This window comes from Pempheris klunzingeri, chromosome 3 (assembly GCF_042242105.1).
Source record: "Pempheris klunzingeri isolate RE-2024b chromosome 3, fPemKlu1.hap1, whole genome shotgun sequence".
Taxonomy (NCBI): domain Eukaryota; kingdom Metazoa; phylum Chordata; class Actinopteri; order Acropomatiformes; family Pempheridae; genus Pempheris; species Pempheris klunzingeri.
Window position 1 is genome coordinate 28322750 of NC_092014.1, and position 19236 is coordinate 28341985.

General features: G+C 42.5%; 1 protein-coding gene across 1 annotated transcript; it reads right to left on the minus strand.

Moving 5' to 3' along the window:
• Nucleotides 1-554: 554 nt before the first annotated feature.
• btr01 (bloodthirsty-related gene family, member 1) lies at nucleotides 555-11227 on the minus strand. Its single transcript, XM_070828077.1, has 11 exons — nucleotides 11122-11227; nucleotides 7881-8424; nucleotides 5788-5968; nucleotides 4981-5076; nucleotides 4433-4522; nucleotides 4135-4278; nucleotides 3687-3834; nucleotides 3295-3339; nucleotides 3140-3166; nucleotides 2850-3025; nucleotides 555-1562 (listed from the first exon to the last, which is right to left on the minus strand). The coding sequence occupies exons 2-11, from the start codon at nucleotides 8420-8422 to the stop codon at nucleotides 1194-1196; spliced, it is 1818 nt and encodes a 605-aa protein (XP_070684178.1). The 5' UTR covers nucleotides 8423-8424; nucleotides 11122-11227; the 3' UTR covers nucleotides 555-1193.
• Between the last annotated feature and the right edge of the window lie 8009 nt (nucleotides 11228-19236).

Below are 19236 nucleotides of genomic sequence, written 5' to 3' on the forward strand. Positions count from 1 at the left end.
GGGAACGGGGAAGGGACCAGGGGAAGCAGGCTGGAGGTGCAGATAGCAGGGCTGGGATGGGGGCCAGGGTAGACAGGCTGGAGAGACAAGGAGCAGGACCGGGACGGAGACCAGGGTAGCTGACGGGAGAGGGAGAATATCTAGCGTAGCAAGGAATTGCTGGATCGAGAGCCTGAAGTGCACCGTCAGAAACGGACAATCTGGCAGCGAGGGAATGAACAGAGCTGGGTTAAATAGGCAGGGAAGGTGTGGGCGGCTTGATTGCCAATCAGGAATAGGTGTGTGATGTTTGCAGGTGTGTGGGTGGAATGACCCTGAGTAAACTCCTCGACTCCACTCCGGCTACAGACAAACACACAATAGAGATGTCAAGGACACTTATGTTGAGAAACGATTAACAGGAAAGCAGTGACAGTCAGGAAAAACGGAGCATCCTTGCTTCCTCAGAAACATGATTTTTGTGATTTTACATTTTTATTCTCCATCATTGCAAGTTTCAGTTTCCAGAGAAATAAGTGATTAATCACAATTAATACAGCAGATGGTGCAATTAGTTTGTTCATTTATTTTTTTGTATCATATATTCATTTAATACACAGGCTTCAGTACAAAAAACAGAAAAAATACTCTCAACTTTACAGACTTTGTCATGCTCACATCTTTCACCCTGTATTGATTTCATAATATACTGACTCTGAAACTCTACCATTTGCTATTAGTGAGTGTGATTTGCTTCATTATAATCATGCCACGTGATCTGCTACCTCAGTGTACTTTAAGAACAAATATTACTGCGATCACAACAGAAAGAACATTTAATATCCTGGAATTCACATTATAGAAAGCTGAATAACTAGCTGCTGAACAGGCAGACATTTTTCTCAGTAGTTACTAAAAGAATGAATATTGGAGTTACTAAACACATTAGCCATAAAATCTCTAAGCTTCTTGTGTTGTTCCCCTGCCAAAAAGGTGAAACTTTGGGCTACTGCTGATTTCAGTCTAAAAGCATTGGCACTGGCCCCTAACAAAGGCACATCCGTGACACCGTAGCCTGAAGTAACCTGTGTAGCCTGCACATTACCGACTTTATTGCAATGAAGTCTGTTCTGAGGTGTGTTTGTGTATCTCTTCTTCCAACATACATGGAGGCATTCTGCATTGGATTCCCTTGAATTGTTGGCTCACTCATTTCACTCTATCATTGCAACGGGACAAATGATTAGTGGAGCCTCATTCCGTCCTGATCTATTAGTACAGGGGCTGAAGAACGGATGGATGGTGCCAGAAAAAGAATCAGTGAACGTGTAGATGAGAACTCTGGCCTCCACGTTGTAGAAAGACACCAGTCCCTTATCACAGTCCACATAGATCCCAATCCGGGAGGGTCTGAGGTTGACTGTAAGGGGGGTTGACGGCTCTGTCCGGAAGGCGAAATCGGTTCGATCCCGCAGGCTGAGGAACCAGTACCCGTGGGTGGGGCTTACGGTGATTTTGCCCTTCCGATTGACAGACCAGCTCGCCACTCCCAGGTCCCAGTCTGTCTTTCCACCCACCTCCACCTGGAACAGGGCATTTTACAGTTGACTGCAAAAAGTGCAGACCCATTAGGTCAACATGCTGATTTTAATATTGGTCTCGATTTGGTCTTTCCTCCTTTTGACCAAAGCTTCATCAGTAACAGTTTGCAGTTATCTCTTTGCAAATTTCAATCTGTTCATTTATATATTTTTTTTATTTTAGTCTGATATCCAAGAGCACTAATTAAATCAATGACAAGAAGAAAAACAATACAGAGAATCAAGTCAAATAACTCTAAAAATGAGGGCTTTTTTTTTTATCAATGAAATAATTTGCAGATGATTTTACCTGATCTAATAATAGCTTAACTCTCTCCTTTGGAAAAGCCTTAATAGTGATTTTGTGGATTCATTAGAAATAAGTGGAACAATATATATGTTCTATAAAATCATAAAATAGTACAGATCACCTATTTTGATGGACTTACTGTATGTTTGTGAGCATTTCACTCTGATGATGAACACATGCTGATTACAATTAAAATGTTCAAAATGTGTTTTTATATCAACTGTAAAATATTTGGAGAACTAATCTGTTATCCAAACTAATCCAAACAAAACCAACTTTGGAGTGTATCTGAATTTAAACATTTAGATTTAAAAGTCCCATATTATCTGAAACACACTTTTTAATATCTTCTCAACATAAACATGTCCCCAGTGTGTCTACAGGCCGCCAAACGGAGAGAAAGAAAACATCCTCTCTCTTTTTTACCTGCTCCATCTTTCACTAAATGTGTGTGAAAACACACTGTTTAGATTTGGCTCCTTTTATGATGTCATGAGGGGATCTGTTAATCATGTGAGGCTAAAATGAAGCCTTCAGAAATAGACTGAAAACAGCTGCAGCAGCCAGTCTGGTACAAGAAAAACAAAATATAAGTATGAACTTGAAAATGAGCAGAATATGGGACCTTTAGATACTGAAACTACATTAAAAAAATATTTGCTAGACTTGTCATATTCTGTTTTTCTCCTTAATGCTTAAAGGCCTCTGTGATAGTGACGGCAATGCAGATAGTGCAGTCAGAGATGGCGGCTGTGACATATGAAATACGTAATTTTGTGGTTTCAGTACTGTATACCTTTTACTTGAAGTAATATTGAAATGCATAAGAAGTAAAAACTAATTCATTTATGCCCTTTTCAAGTATTTAATATGAATGTATTAATCTTGCTGACTCTGAGTTAAGCCTGCATGTGCGCCCTCTATCGACCGCTCGCCGTCACCACTGAAATGCACACAGCCTCACACTGTGTCCCACCTACCTCCCAGTAATGGCGTCCTGTGCTGAAGCCCTGGTGGGCCAGCACACACACCACCCGGTCAAAGCGTCCAGGGCTGTCCAGCAGCAGCTGATGGCGGTCACCGCAGTGCACCTGCTTCCCATCCTCTGAGATGATGAGGCGTGGGTGGGCTGTGCTGGGGTCTAAAGTGATGTCAGCTGACAGATTTTGAGAGTGATGGTTGGTGATGAGACTAATGGACAGTGCAGCTAAAGAAAATACCACAAGGCCAACATGTGACAGCTGAGGGAAAAGGACTGCACAATCCTTACCTGCATACTCTTGAACCCTCCGTACCTCTGCGAAGAACAGACAGTAAACTGACTTTTGACTTATTTTGACATTCTTTATTGATGCATTGAATTCAAAAGGATCAGAAAAAGTGAAATAAACAACACTTTGTGCTGTTTGCTCATCAGAATCTTACTTGAGTTGGGCCTCGGTACAGACTGGTCCACTGAGGATCGCTGGCCTATAAATTAGGGAAAAGCACATTTCAGCTGTCATCAGTGAACATCATCCAAGCTCTGAGTCAGAAAGGCATATTAGACAATATTAGAGCATCTAAATACATGAGAGATGTTTTTTCCTTTGCCACAATGACCAAAACAGTACAGCTCATGCATTTGGTCGTGCAAGTCAAAGCAGAAAAGATATAATGAATGTAATATAGGCCTGTAAATAAAATGTAAAGAAGAATCCATCTTTGGTCTTGATCATTCAGTTTTAGCTGCTGTTTGAGTTTTCAATGGCAGAATGTTTCACTCAAATTCAACCTGTTAACTTGACACTCCACTCTAAGTCTGAATAAAGACTTACAGGCTTCTGGCAGTTTCCTCATCTGTTCCTGAAAGTGCTCCATCACATGATTGACAGTCCTGAGAAACACCCCCGAGGTCAGCTCAGACACCACAGAGACACCGGACCAGTCCTTCGTTGGAGGGTGGGTGGACAGGGCAGGGAACTCCTGCAGGGCCAGAACATCGAGTCAAAAACAGATGTGGCCTGGATCATTAAAAGAATGAACAGTGACAACTTTGAGTAGATTTTTTTTTGCATGACATAAACCCAGGGTCATTGTGATGGTGTGATGTTTGAACGAATGTCCGAAAAAAGAGATGGAGAATGTCTCCAAGACATTCAGCGTCTCTCCCATTACCGCTGCTGCCAGTAAGTTTCTACATTTAATGGCTGAATTAGATTTATTGAATGCATAACTAGTGCAGTCTTGTATATTTATCACTTCTACCCATTCATTCATCTATACCCTGAGAAAGTGGATGAAGTCTTCAGACAGAGCCAGCTGGCTCAGTGCTGTACTCCTCCTTTTCAGCTCAGCTATCTCCTCCTCCAGCTCTCGCAGCAGACTCTGAGCTCTGTGCTCAGCCGCTTGCCGAGTCATCTCTATCACCTGGAGGTAACGGGAAAAATGTTTCCCATGCAGCTGAGTTAGCATTGTTAATAATAATAATAATAATAATGCTAGATTCTATTAGTCATACTTTGATTTCAATGAAAACAGGAAAGGCCTTGAGCTTTTTCTCCAGATTGGTCAGTGTATTTACCTCCAAGACTTCAGCCTGGCAGCGCTCCACACTGGAGATCAGCTTGGAAAACGCGCCAACAGCTCCATCTGTCTCTCTCTCGGCAGCAGCCTGAATAAAAGGAAAACAGCAAATGATATTTTACTGGCCAGGTTAGGGAGCAGCTACTCACGAGGAATGAAAAGTCTTGGAGGGTTAGCAAGCTTTTATCAGGAGGCCATGAAATGACAGCACATGGTGCAGGAGGTGGTGCAATTTTGAATTCACCATCTCTGTATGGGTAAAATGAGTAAGTATGGGATTGTTAATGCCTTCCAACACTCAGGCTAAGCAACCATAGTGATGGTCATAAATGACTGATGGTTCTGGACTGATTGCTGCTCGTGTGTTTTATGCGTTCAGCCTAACCTATAAATCTGTTTTTTGACTACCTCCTATGTGAGCACGACCTCCTCTTCAGCCGTCAGGAAGGACAATCTGGTTTGAATAAGACTGCTGATTTTCAAATGTTTCTTAAACGAGTTCTGAATCTGAAAAACGACCCACCTTGTTACAGACCGAAAACTCACCTGGATCTCTCGTAAGGAGTTTTGTATTTCCTCCAATTTCCTCTCTTTCTCACAGATGAGGTCCTTCAGCTCCACCTCTGAAATACCTAACTGGGACTGGAGAGGATAGAAAACATACATCTTAACTTAGGATAATAGCTACTATAAGCTTTATCCTAACCCTGAAGCCTGTCACATGTTGCATGCCGGGTGCACGTGCAGTCCGTGTGTGTGTATGTGTGTGTGACATACAAGCTCTAATAGATTAGAATTTCCATCGCAGCAAAAAAGAGGACACGCTGGTCAGTATCAGTGGTCTTGGTTCAGATCGTTTGTTTACAGAGAGAGAAAGGATTAAGTAACACTGTTTTAATGTCTAATGCAAGAGCTCGATTGTTTGTGTTGGATGTAACATGCCTGACCCTGACCTGAAATCACCTGGGACATTCATTATTAGTTATGGCATACATACAGTACATGGTGTTGCCAAGCTCATCACCTTTGATATAACATCAATCAAACAAACCTTTCTTTTCATCATGCAGTTGCAGTGAAAACACCATTTTATGCCCGGCTAGACGACTCTCCCTCACTGACTGACACACACAGACACCTTCTACTTCAATGCTTGTGAGGACTTTCATTGGCATGATTAATTCCCAAACCCCTTACCCTAAATCTGGTTCTAACCTTAACCTTAAAACCAAAGTCGCAACCCTCAGTTACGGCCACATGTCATCACTCCCAAGGTCTAAAAGTCAGATTGGTTCTCACATAGATAGCTGTGCAAGTACACACACACACACACACACACACACACACAAATACCTTCTTGATGAGCCACTCTCTCTTGGCAGGGATGACGTTGTGTCCTTGGTGCTCTGCTGCCTCAACACATGCGCTGCAGACGCAGGTGTTGTCTGTCCGACAGAAGAGCTCCAGACCTCTCAGGTGGACGGGACACAGCGGCAGCCTGGGGGAGGAGTCACTGGGACCACTCAGACTGTACCTGTACCTGCAACAGCGAAATATCACGATCACAAATGATCAAAATAGAGCAGTGCTTCAGTCATGCACAGTTAGTGCTTGAAAACTTGTGTGTACGTATGCTACTCTAAAGGAACTGTTTTCACTGGAACTAGAAATGCACACAGTGTGCGTAACTCCACAATACACTGAACATCACATACATATATTTGATACTTTTTTTTTATGATTAACAGTTGCACATTTAAACATTCAACCGGCTCAGAGCAACACCAGAGTTCATCTGGACTCATGTTTCTGATGCCCTGACTCTATTCACTGTCCATCCAGCTCTGTTTTGGTCTCCACCAGCTCCTGAAGAAAATATCTGGCTCTTTAGTTACTAAATGCTCCCCGAGTGCTGCTTATCAGTGCCTTTTTAAATGAAAACAGCTGCCTCTTGCTGTTAGACACAACTGTGATAAGAGCAGTGATGCTGAGTGACAGTGAAGTGAAGTTATGGCCATAAAAAAACCAAAGCAATTAGCTGAAAGATGCTGAAAAGCTCTGTAAAATGTTCTAGTCTTAAACTGCACTACTGGGTGGGTGATTAGAGAATTTGCCACTATGAATGACCCCTTCCATACCACATGTGTTCATTTGACCTGCTCTAAAACACACTTACACTCATGTCATGAACAAATATCAGTTTATTTCTTATTTATTTCAGGCTCTAGTGCAAAACTGTATTAGTAGCCGTACCGGTTGCATGCTGCTGACAAACACCATCGATCTGTGAACCGACTTTGAATTAGAGCTGCAATGAGTAATCAATTTAACTATTTGTTGATCAAAAGAAAATTAATCAGCAATTATTTGAATAATTGATTAATCATTTCAGTCATTTTTCCGGCTGCGCAAATGTCAGGATTAGCTAAATCAGCAAATCCTTACATTTGTCATCTTTGTCATATAGCAAAGGAAATGAAGCAAAGCCAGCCTGACCAACTCTGCTACACTCACATGACAACACACCCTTTTAATCATAGCTGTGGATTTATCAGTGGTCAGATTTATCAGAGTCATCAGTGCTCTGCTCAGTCAGGCCGCTCCCCTGAAAGCTATGCAGCCGCTTTCTGCTGCCGTCAGCATTTCAAAAGCACCTCACTGTAATAACGTCTTCCCAGGGGCTTTGCCTTTCCCCACAAGGGGGAGGTTAGTACCGTCGCTCCCCTTTCCTGCGGAGCTGAGCTCGATGTCAGAGCCCACACACTAATGGTGAGTTTTAGAATCTCGGTCAAACACAACAAGACATTAAAATATATCAACTAGGCTTTTTTTTTTTTTTTTTACCTCTTTTTGATATCAATTGAGAAAACAATTGGCAGATTATGCAAATAACTGCTGGGTGCAAGCTTTACTCTCAAATAATACTGTGAAGGTCAAATTTAGGCTCAACAGACAGCATTCGACATCCGTATGAAATTGACAATTCCACAGATTGATGTCAGGCTCTAGAGCATATGTGGTGGCCTAAATCCTTCTAACTGAAAGAGCAATGACAAAAATTGAACGACCTTTAAAGACTTGATGTGTTGGATTCCAACTTTGGTGAATCCGAGTGATAGCGTTGAAAATGACAGTGACAAAAGTCACCACTTTAAGCCTGGACTGTGTACTGTAATGTCATGACATGTAACTGCTTACGTTCATGTTGCCTACGAGCAGGGGATGAACCCTCTAGCGCCACCCCCACAGCAACTGTTACACTTAACCCAATTGGTAAGGAAAGGTTGGAAAATTAGAAAAAAAAGAAATATTCCACTTTTCTTTGTCTCATCATGTTGTTATTCGGCTCAGCCAACATCACTTTCATAAGCGCACAAATGTTTCAGTCTTTGAAAAGTGTGTGGAGTGTAAGAGGCTAATGTGGTCTAAGGAGTGTACTTTGGTACCTGCGGGGGGGTGAGTAGGGCGGAGGCGGGTCGTGGTGCTCAGACAGGTGAGCACTGACTTGATTGGAGCTTTGGATGTGAGGGTCGAGGGGATGAGGGTGGGTGGTATGAGCCACCCCGGGAGTTGGCAGCTGCTGAAAACGAGTCATCATCTCAGCAAAGACGCTCTCCGGCATCTCCCCCTGCCTCTGGTCCAGGTGATGAAGATGGTGAGGATGCAGGTCCTCCCCTCCTCCTCCACCTCCTCCATCCATTGGGACGTCAGTGTTAACCATCCACTTGAACTGTTCGGTGATTTCCTTCAGGGTTCTGTTAATATGGAGCTCTGGTCGCTTGCGGAAGGACTCCTTGCAGAGGGGACATTGGTAGGACTTGGCGGCCCCTCCCCCTCCCCCTCCTCCTCTTCCTCCGTCCCAGTAGGAGGAGATGCAGGCCTGGCAGAAGCTGTGGCCGCATGGAGTTGAGACTGGGTTGTTGAACATGTCCAGACAGATGGAGCAGGTGAACTGGTCCTCCGACAGAAAGGACGCAGGCATCGCCATAGCTAGTCAACACACAGACGGTGTGTCCATTGGGAAGAAATACGTAGTTAGGGACACGTAAAACCATAATGACAGACATTCTGTTTTCTTAATGCAAAGTGATGTGTTTGGGTTGGGAAGGATAAGAATCAAACCTTTTGCTAAAACCGAAATTGTAGAACAACAGGTTCCATAATGTGAGGCTGGATTAACACGCATGAAAAGGCTCTGCTTTCACTCACGTTTACTAAGGCAGCAGCTGATTACACAATGAGTCACCGACAGCAGCGTGCAGCTCTACTTTTTCTACATCCTTATGTATTATTACCCAGCAAAGCAACTACACTACAGGGTAGCACTGATCCGTCCGGCTGCTCACTGAGATTTATTTTTAGATTTAGAGGAATTTACAGTATAGTACAGTATATAACTGTTGAGTGGAATCATCGACTTTCAAAGTGGGCTTTAGAAACAGGTTTCATTATCTGACCTAATCATTAGATAATTTGAACCCTGGGCCCAACCTAAAGCTAACGCTGGCTCCACCCAGATCCGCCACCTCAGCTGTGTCGGTAAGTCCCACACTCACATACACACTGAAACAATACAAGCGAGTAGTTTCGCAAGATCTGGAAATTCAGGCTTGGCTGGAACGTGTAGCCCCTGTCCATGTTTGTCATGGGGTTATGATTAAAATGTAACATGACAACAAACTCAAAACCTGACTGTCATCCACACTTCCTCTTGTTTCTTTTTTAACCTGAATCTTCCCCAAGGTTTTTGAGATCTTTTGCGAAAATACAAAAGTAAAATCAACGTTGCTGCACAGAGAATACTTGGCTCTGATTGGCAGCAGGGATAGATGTTCCCCAACCATGATACATTAGAGTATTTAGTTAACAATTTACATTTCTCTCAACTGATTTTTTTGTTTATTTCATTCAAACTTGTAGTGATACGGGACAATAATGACTTGTGGGACACGTGTTATTTACAGTGAACGTGTCAGCATCATCATGTTGAGTCACAGACAGACTGTTTAACTATCTTTGTCTTTCTCACACATTGTCTGCTCTGTTTATACGAGTCAACACACACAAGCACACATGCAGTATCTATTTGTACTGCTGCTACAAGGACCTTGCATGTGCTGCTGTGTTTGTCCCCCAGTTTCAATCTAAAACTAACTTTAACTATTGGCCACAGCTAATCCTAATTCTAAATTTAAGACAGAACTAAGCCAGTATGTGTCTGATCACATGCAGAGGGACACTTTCCACAGCCTTCTATTCCTGAGAAGCCAATAACACCCAGAGTCCCTTAGGTAAGGCATAGCTAAAGGCGTTCAACATCCTGAGCATAATGATCGCAGCTGGAATAGAGGAAATGAGACTGTGTTAACTGTGTGTTTTGGAGGTCTGGATCCATGTGCAAATGTGTCAGATCAACATTTCATTCATGCTGGTCTAAATCTGATCAGGAACGCTGTCACCAGGAAGCAAATAGTCCTCATTCCTTTCATTTTCTAAATAAAGATTTAAATCTATGAATCATTCAATGCAAGACTGGTTTCAGTCCTCATACAGACACTGTTTCTGCCGTCTGGAGGATCTGTCGATCAATCAGAGCTTTGTAGACAGAGGTAACAATAGGGATGTTATGTTCCTACATAGCTAGCTAGCCACGTAGCTACATTCATTGAAAAATAGCAACAGCAAACTGGCGACAAGCGTCAGTGAGATCATCGTATAGAAGTGTAGAAGTACCAACTCTTAAATCTCTGTGTTTCTTTGATTGACTTTCCAGAAGTTTACATCACCCTCAAACAATCGTCACATTACGAAGCCTGCTCATCTGGAGCTGGTGCTAAAGTGATCGTCACATCTAGGACACAAATCTAAACTTGTTTCTCTTCGTTATACAACGCAGCTCCTCGACACCTGTCAACAGGACCATTCAGGACATTCTTACATATTGAGAAATCGGTCTTGAGCTGAATTCTGCACGGTGAAACTGTGAAGCTACAACGTAAATAAAAATGAGGACAGTTTACCACAGTGCCTGGTGCCCACTCTGTGTTATCTGACTTTCTTTCTCATTACATTACACTCATTTAGCAGACGCTTTTGTCCAGAGCGAGTGTATTTAACCTGAATGGGAGCAAGAGATTGGCTTGTGCTGGGTGTAATTTGTGATTTCTACACTCTCACTGAGAGCTTATCTCCACATATCCACCGACACCCATTAAATGGATTTTCACCATTCTTTCCCACACTACTCACAATCCCACACTTGTAATCAACAAACATTAATCTAAATAATTAATCTAAGGCTAAAGATGGTGCTTAACTGGACACTAAACAAACACTGTGGTCAGCCTGGACCGTACAACACCTCACAAGAACATGATGTGCGTGGATTTTTCTCCTGATAGTGAAGTAACATTAATTTAAGTACCAGTGCTTACTATTGTCTGTTATCTCACATATTGTACTCACTCTGAGATAACAGACCACGGTGTGGAAAACCTTTGTGGTTACTGCAAATGTTCAACAGGCTGCTGTTTAGTCCACCAACAAGGTCCAGATACTATCCACTTACCAAGAAAGAGAACTTTATGTTTCACATGATGGTACGAGACAACATGTGAGACACTCAGATTCCTGTGTGAGAGGAAACACACAGGAAGTGTGTTTCTAAGTTTGCTAAACGTCGCCTACCTGTTCGAGGACTCAAACGGTTTCAGAGACGCGATGGTTACAGATGCAGCGTGTATCCTAGACTCTCTGCAGGCTTTTCTCCTCCTGATGTCAGCTGTCACGTCCCTCTCCTTTTCCCTCACTTCCTTTCATCTGTCATTATGCAGTTGAACACACCCTCCTGACCCCCCACCCGCAAAGGTTATCCAATCCAACCTGCTCAACAGGTGCAGCCGTGCAGAGCTATGTCATTTTAAAACAACCTCTCTCTTTCCCTTTCTCTCCGTCTCTCTCTCTCTCTCCCTCTATTTCTTTCTCCCTCCCTCCCTCCCTCTCTCCCTCTCTCTCTCTCAGCCACACTAACACTTCCCTCTGCTCTTTTAATCCCTACACAAAGACCAGAGTGATGAGATTAAAGACTTTATTGGTTTAAAAAATACTTTGTTTTTCTATTCCCTAATCTGTCTTTTAATTCTATTACAATAATCTTTTTTCTCTCTCTCGCTTTAACATTTACAGCTTCATCCTCACTTTAAAGACTCTCCACACTGATATATTTGACACACCGATGTCATATTTGCTGAAATAGTCGCTAGATCCTGACGCAAGTTCATGACTGTAGTTCACAGGTAATCTATGAAACAACCTGCTTCCTCTGGCTCCTCCTGGTGCTCCTAGTGTCATTTATTTAAGAATCCACCTGAACGAAAACTACAACAACGAGAGTCTGCGCTGTCGCCCTCTGTTTAGTGACAACAGGCCAACATGAGGAACAAGTTCATGAGAAGCATGAAATGTTTGTCATTGCTGCACAGCTTTTGTGTTGAATAGCCTTTCACACTATTTCAGAGAATATTGTCTAATTTCTATTGCTTAGCAAAAAGATCTTCATAGTGAGTGTGGAAAATGAACCAGGTTTTTTGACTCTCCCTGCAAGTTTTTTATACATCATTTGTTTAAAAAGTACAATTACATACAGTAAAAGAACATCATATATTTTGACCACATACCACGGGATGCTCATAACAAACTTTAAAAATGAAACTCGAAGCAAATGAATAGGAAATATAAATTGTGTATATGTAATGAACGGAGTAGTAAACCCATAAGTTTTGCCTGAACCGCCCAGACTGTTTCCTTACTCGAGGATCGAGGAAAGGCTCTCGTGGTGCCAGCTGATAGTGGAGCTCCTTCGTCAGACATCATGATGCTGATGGCTGCTATGTAGTTTTCAGACACTTATCCTGCACTAACTTTCTCCACTGATGGGTGCAGAACACCTGAGCTTCACCAGGTCACTCATATTAAATGTAAAACATTGCAGATTGAGTGTAACTTGATTTATAACTAATAATTACTAATATAACTAATTGATTTCTGCCTCTTGTTGTCTGGAAGGCTAGCTTGTGGCTTCTGGCTCCAGGGTAATCAAGGGGACAGCACTGCTCGTTGTTCCAATAATGTCACGGTGCATGGTTTTTATTTATCTATTCTTAGTTTGTTCTACAATCACTTCTTAAAATAATGAGGTGTGTTAGTATAACAGCAGCTGGCTGGTGGGAAATCAGCATTTTAATACCCACACACATTCACATTATTTCATCTTCAAAGCTTTTTACCAGCACAATATACCATGAGTCTATATGTCCTAAATTTCAGCCAGTGTAAAATCTAAATCTATATATTACAAGAGGAGAAGCATAATGTGACTTAAAGTAGGTTTTAACATAACTACTTTGCACTTTTCTTACAATAGCTAGTTAAAGTGTCTGCAGTTCCTTATCAGTTTCCACACTGGAAGCATTCAGCCACAGGTTCACTGTGCACTGAGAAGCACTTTGGCAGCGCGGAGCAGTCTCTGCAGTTTTGTGGGCAGATCATAATTATAATGAAGATTATGGATCCGTGCATGTAAAGCATGACTGAAGCCTTTACGTGACCAGCAGCGTGCATGAGGTGGAAGACTGACATCAGATCAGCTGTAAACAATAGCGTAACGGCTGGTGCAACTGAACTGCATATTATTCAGTCATTCATTATATTTTCCCCCCAAATACAAATTCAGTTATTATCTACTCACGCCCATGTCTGTCAGAAGCAAGTGACTGCCACCGTGGTTGAGAGCTGAAGTCACTGCAGTTCCACTACGATGCTAAAAACGTCTGCTCAGAAAGTCTCCTTTTTTTTGGAACAGATTCTTTAACATTGCAGCAGTTTGCACCTGCACAGCAAATTTCTGGAGTGAAAAATCTGGTAGTGGTTAAATTATGTTTATTCTTTAACTCTAACTCTGGTTTGTGTTGAGGGATACTAATTGTCAGAGTAATATTTTGGAGTTCATTCAGTGGTGTTTTTTGCTTTTTCCTTTAACTTAACCATGACTCATATGTATGTGATGGGAGTGAAATTATTCATCTAATTTGCACATTTTGACGTCACAAGGTGGCGGCCATATTGGAAAATGTTCAATTTTGATATCAAGGTTTCAAAAGGCTATAACTTTAAAGTGGTTTGAGATAAAGGCATACTGTAAATGGGAAATATCTTTAGTATGAAACGAAATTTGGGATAGAAATAAATTCACTGATCCAATTTGTATAATCTTTTAGCACTGGTCGGCGGCCATATGGAATTGTATTATTTTCAAAGACCTTCAATGATCAAGATGGCACTGCTTGTAGTTTTTCAGTGTGTGATCAGATGTATCAACTCCTCCCATAAAGGAGTTGTAACCGTCCACACACACTGGTTTCATAATTTGACAGAACCCAGTCACATTTTCTTTTGTCCGGATCCGTTTTTGGGTGACTGCGTTGCCATGAATGGTGGACAGCAGAGTGAGACGCTTTGTGTCATGCCAAGCACAAGCCAGCAGTTTATCGTGCAGCATGAACACTGGGTCATCTCCCCTTCTCAGAGGCAACTGGGCTGGTTTCAGCCCCTTTGGCATCCCTCTCCTGTTGCAGTCCACTGTCCCGCACATTCTGGTGTCTTTAGCAGCTAACTCACTAGCTAAGGCTGGTGATGTGTAGTAGCTGTCCATGTACACGTCATGCCCTTTCCCAGTGTGCTGGGCAAGCAGCTGACGGACAATATGGTGTGTTGCCCCTAAATTGTCCTCATCGCTTGTATTTTTGCCATTGTAGATGCACCACTCTAATACATAACTTCACTCAAGACAAATGCTTTATAGCCATATTTGTCAGGTTTTTTGGGGTTGTACAGTTTCAATGTTGACCTTCCCCTGAATGCAATGGTCATTTCATCCAAGGAAAGTTCCTTGAGTGGACCATACACAGCAGCAAAACGAGGAATGATCAAATCAATTATGGGACGCACTTTGAAGAGTCTATCATGACCTGGCTGGCCCCTCTCAATGCGGTCATCATTATTTACAAAGTGAAGGAAAGAAAGAATGTTTTCAAATCTGTTTCTCGCCATCACTTTGCCAAAGCCAGGTGTGTAAGTTGGCCAAAAACCTGCCCAGTAGTCCTCAATTTCAGATTTTTCCACAAGCCCCATGCAAAGTGAAGTGACATGAGAGCTTTCATTTCAGGGACAGTCACATCATACCAGTCATGAAATCTGGAGTTTGGTTTCAAAATGTCCCTTTCAAAGAACTGGTGGACATATCTGTTTGTTTCATTGGTGATGAGGCTCCAGAATTCATCATTCAGGAAAAGAGAGATGAAATCAATGGGCTCAGAATTTGTCAGATCGTCTCCACAATAACCAACAGGCTCATCAAAATTTTGGATCCACTTTTGATACTCTTCCTCTTCTCTCAAGGTGTGTTTTTTCCCACGGCTTCTTCCGCGGTTGTTTTCATCCCCGCTACATTCACCCATATTTGCGGTGTTATGAGCCCCCCTGCCACCTCGACCACGTCCCCTGCTTGGCGTTCGCAGAATGCTTCTACCCCGGCCACGCTGAGGTGAAGCATCTGCTATACCATGTGCTGATTGTGGACCATGGCGCGCGGACTCGCCGTCACTACTAATGTCAGTTTCTGCTTCACTGGACAACTGCATGTCTTCCTCCTCGGAATCAGAGTCAGCCAGTACCTGACGAAGTACTTCGTCGACGGTAAACCGACCTCTCGGCATCTGCTCTGGCTACGCTCTACACTACTACCACTGCTTCGCCTCCGCGTCTCTGCGCCGGAGGGTGTTTTACAAACTCTTTTTACTCTAAAACTTTGAATAGAACCACGCCCACAAATGCTGCTCAGATTACAGGCACACATGTCCGCCATCTCCTGGTGAAAAGTAGTAACAAGATTCGGCACCACATTTATAGATACAGCCTGTTTTATTCAGCAATGTTGCTTGTCGCAATTTTGCGACTTTGGCGCTTAAAGTGTTAACTATTATAAAATGTTCGGTAGCTTACACAACATTTTTGTTGAAGTGTGCTTGTTTTGAATTTGGTATTGAACTGAGCCAGCTCTGTATTTCCTGTATTATTCAGAGTATGCTGCATTTGGTCTTTGGCTTTTTGCTCGCTCTGCTGTAAAGGAGATAAAGTTTAGGCAGCCATTTTGTCTGTTGAACCTTTCAGAAAAATACGTCTTCCCTCCAAACTACCGTGTGCACGCTGATGGTGAAGACACGGAGCTTCAGTAGCCAAAGGAGTGCTAATGCCCTAATGCTAACGCTAGAATTTAATAAACTAACTCTGGATTGTGACTTTATTTAGCAATGCAACTGTTGTTGAAGTGTTTTTCAGTGTAACAGAGGAGAGTCAGGTTCATCAGGTTGCTGGTTGTACGCCGCGGAGCTCTGGGGAAGTGAAGGCGGCAGTGTTTGGCGCTAACATAAGTAGCCGCTAACCTACATGAGCTAACAACTCAACAGCAATGTCACAGTGCTTGAGGACAGTGAATGAGCTGTAAACGCAGCACTGACTTATTGTCCGTTATAAAGTTATTTTGATGAAAAGGTGAGCAAACAGTTGCCAAATTCCAGCAGACAAAGAGCAAAAAAAAAGTCCAGCATTTCCTCACTTTTTGGTCTCTACCAGCTCCTAAGGAGAATATCTGGCTACTTGGCTGCCTAATGTTACACTGTGTTCGGTAGCTTACACAGCATTTTTGTTGAAGTGTGCTTGTTTTGAATTTGGTATTGAACGGAGCCAGCTCTGTATTTCCTGTATTATTCAGAGTATGCTGCATTTGGTCTTTGGCTTTTTGCTCGCTCTGCTGTAAAGGAGATAAAGTTTAGGCAGCCATTTTGTCTGTTGAACCTTTCAGAAAAATACGTTTTCCCTCCAAACTACCGTGTGCACGCTGATGGTGAAGACACGGAGCTTCAGTAGCCAAAGGAGTGCTAATGCTAACGCTAGAATTTAATAAACTCACTCTGGATTGTGACTTTATTTAGCAATGCAACTGCTGTTGAAGTGTTTTTCAGTGTAACAGAGGAGAGTCAGGTTCATCAGGTTGCTGGTTGTACGCCGCGGAGCTCTGGGGAAGTGAAGGCGGCAGTGTTTGGCGCTAACGTAAGTAGCCGCTAACCTACATTAGCTAACAACTCAACAGCAATGTCACAGTGCTTGAGGACAGTGAATGAGCTGTAAATGCAGCACTGACTTATTATCCGTTATAAAGTTATTTTGATGAAAAGGTGAGCAAACAGTTGCCAAATTCCAGCAGACAGAGCAAAAAAAAAGTCCAGCATTTCCTCACTTTTTGGTCTCTACCAGCTCCTAAGGAGAATATCTGGCTACTTGGCTGCCTAATGTTACACTGTGTTCGGTAGCTTACACAGCATTTTTGTTGAAGTGTGCTTGTTTTGAATTTGGTATTGAACGGAGCCAGCTCTGTATTTCCTGTATTATTCAGAGTATGCTGCATTTGGTCTTTGGCTTTTTGCTCGCTCTGCTGTAAAGGAGATAAAGTTTAGGCAGCCATTTTGTCTGTTGAACCTTTCAGAAAAATACGTTTTCCCTCCAAACTACCGTGTGCACGCTGATGGTGAAGACACAGAGCTTCAGTAGCCAAAGGAGTGCTAATGCCCTAATGCTAACGCTACAAATTAATAAACTAACTCTGGATTGTGACTTTATTTAGCAATGCAGCTGTTGTTGAAGTGTTTTTCAGTGTAACAGAGGAGAGTCAGGTTCATCAGGTTGCTGGTTGTACGCCGCGGAGCTCTGGGGAAGTGAAGGCGGCAGTGTTTGGCGCTAACGTAAGTAGCCGCTAACCTACATTAGCTAACAACTCAACAGCAATGTCACAGTGCTTGAGGACAGCGAATGAGCTGTAAACACAGCACTGACTTATTATCCGTTATAAAGTTATTTTGATGAAAAGGTGAGCAAACAGTTGCCAAATTCCAGCAGACAAAGAGCAAAAAAAAAGTCCAGCATTTCCTCACTTTTTGGTCTCTACCAGCTCCTAAGGAGAATATCTGGCTACTTGGCTGCCTAATGTTACACTGTGTTCGGTAGCTTACACAGCATTTTTGTTGAAGTGTGCTTGTTTTGAATTTGGTATTGAACGGAGCCAGCTCTGTATTTCCTGTATTATTCAGAGTATGCTGCATTTGGTCTTTGGCTTTTTGCTCGCTCTGCTGTAAAGGAGATAAAGTTTAGGCAGCCATTTTGTCTGTTGAACCTTTCAGAAAAATACGTTTTCCCTCCAAACTACCGTGTGCACGCTGATGGTGAAGACACGGAGCTTCAGTAGCCAAAGGAGTGCTAATGCCCTAATGCTAACGCTAGAATTTAATAAACTAACTCTGGATTGTGACTTTATTTAGCAATGCAACTGTTGTTGAAGTGTTTTTCAGTGTAACAGAGGAGAGTCAGGTTCATCAGGTTGCTGGTTGTACGCCGCGGAGCTCTGGGGAAGTGAAGGCGGCAGTGTTTGGCGTTAACGTAAGTAGCCGCTAACCTACATTAGCTAACAACTCAACAGCAATGTCACAGTGCTTGAGGACAGTGAATGAGCTGTAAACGCAGCACTGACTTATTATCCGTTATAAAGTTATTTTGATGAAAAGGTGAGCAAACAGTTGCCAAATTCCAGCAGACAGAGCAAAAAAAAAGTCCAGCATTTCCTCACTTTTTGGTCTCTACCAGCTCCTAAGGAGAATATCTGGCTACTTGGCTGCCGAATGTTACACTGTGTTCGGTAGCTTACACAGCATTTTTGTTGAAGTGTGCTTGTTTTGAATTTGGTATTGAACGGAGCCAGCTCTGTATTTCCTGTATTATTCAGAGTATGCTGCATTTGGTCTTTGGCTTTTTGCTCGCTCTGCTGTAAAGGAGATAAAGTTTAGGCAGCCATTTTGTCTGTTGAACCTTTCAGAAAAATAAGTTTTCCCTCCAAACTACCGTGTGCACGCTGATGGTGAAGACACAGAGCTTCAGTAGCCAAAGGAGTGCTAATGCGCTAATGCTAACGCTAGAATTTAATAAACTAACTCTGGATTGTGACTTTATTTAGCAATGCAACTGTTGTTGAAGTGTTTTTCAGTGTAACAGAGGAGAGGCAGGTTCATCAGGTTGCTGGTTGTACGCCGCGGAGCTCTGGGGAAGTGAAGGCGGCAGTGTTTGGCGCTAACATAAGTAGCCGCTAACCTACATTAGCTAACAACTCAACAGCAATGTCAACCAAAACATGAAAAGTTGTGGATCATGAAGCAATGCAATGTGCTCTTTAAGGATCAGTTCCCACTCAAGTTGTTCTCTGCTGGTTTGTAATAGTAGTCAACTGATTTTTTTCATAAAGGTCATTTATTCTCTCTGCCGCAGGTACCAATGTAATTCTTGATGATAATGAGGATCAGGGTCTATTTTCGAGCACTTTCCAACTTTGAATGAATATGTGATATATTTTTTTACACTAATTTGTTTTGTAAAGAGATGCAGTCTGTGATTAAGCCCCCCCCCCACCCCCCCACCTAAGTTTGTGTTCATAACTCAAACTTGCTGGTGCATTCAAGAGTTGCTTAGAAATAACAGGCTCTATTTAAGTATTTATTTGCTGACCTGCTCTTGCTTGTTTATCTGTTACGTTATTTATGTATTTGGTAATTCACTGACTTATTCAACATGTATTGGACCAGGAGAAGACTCATTGGGATCCAAAATGGTTTCTTCAACACACGTGGCCAAGGGGACGGCAAGACG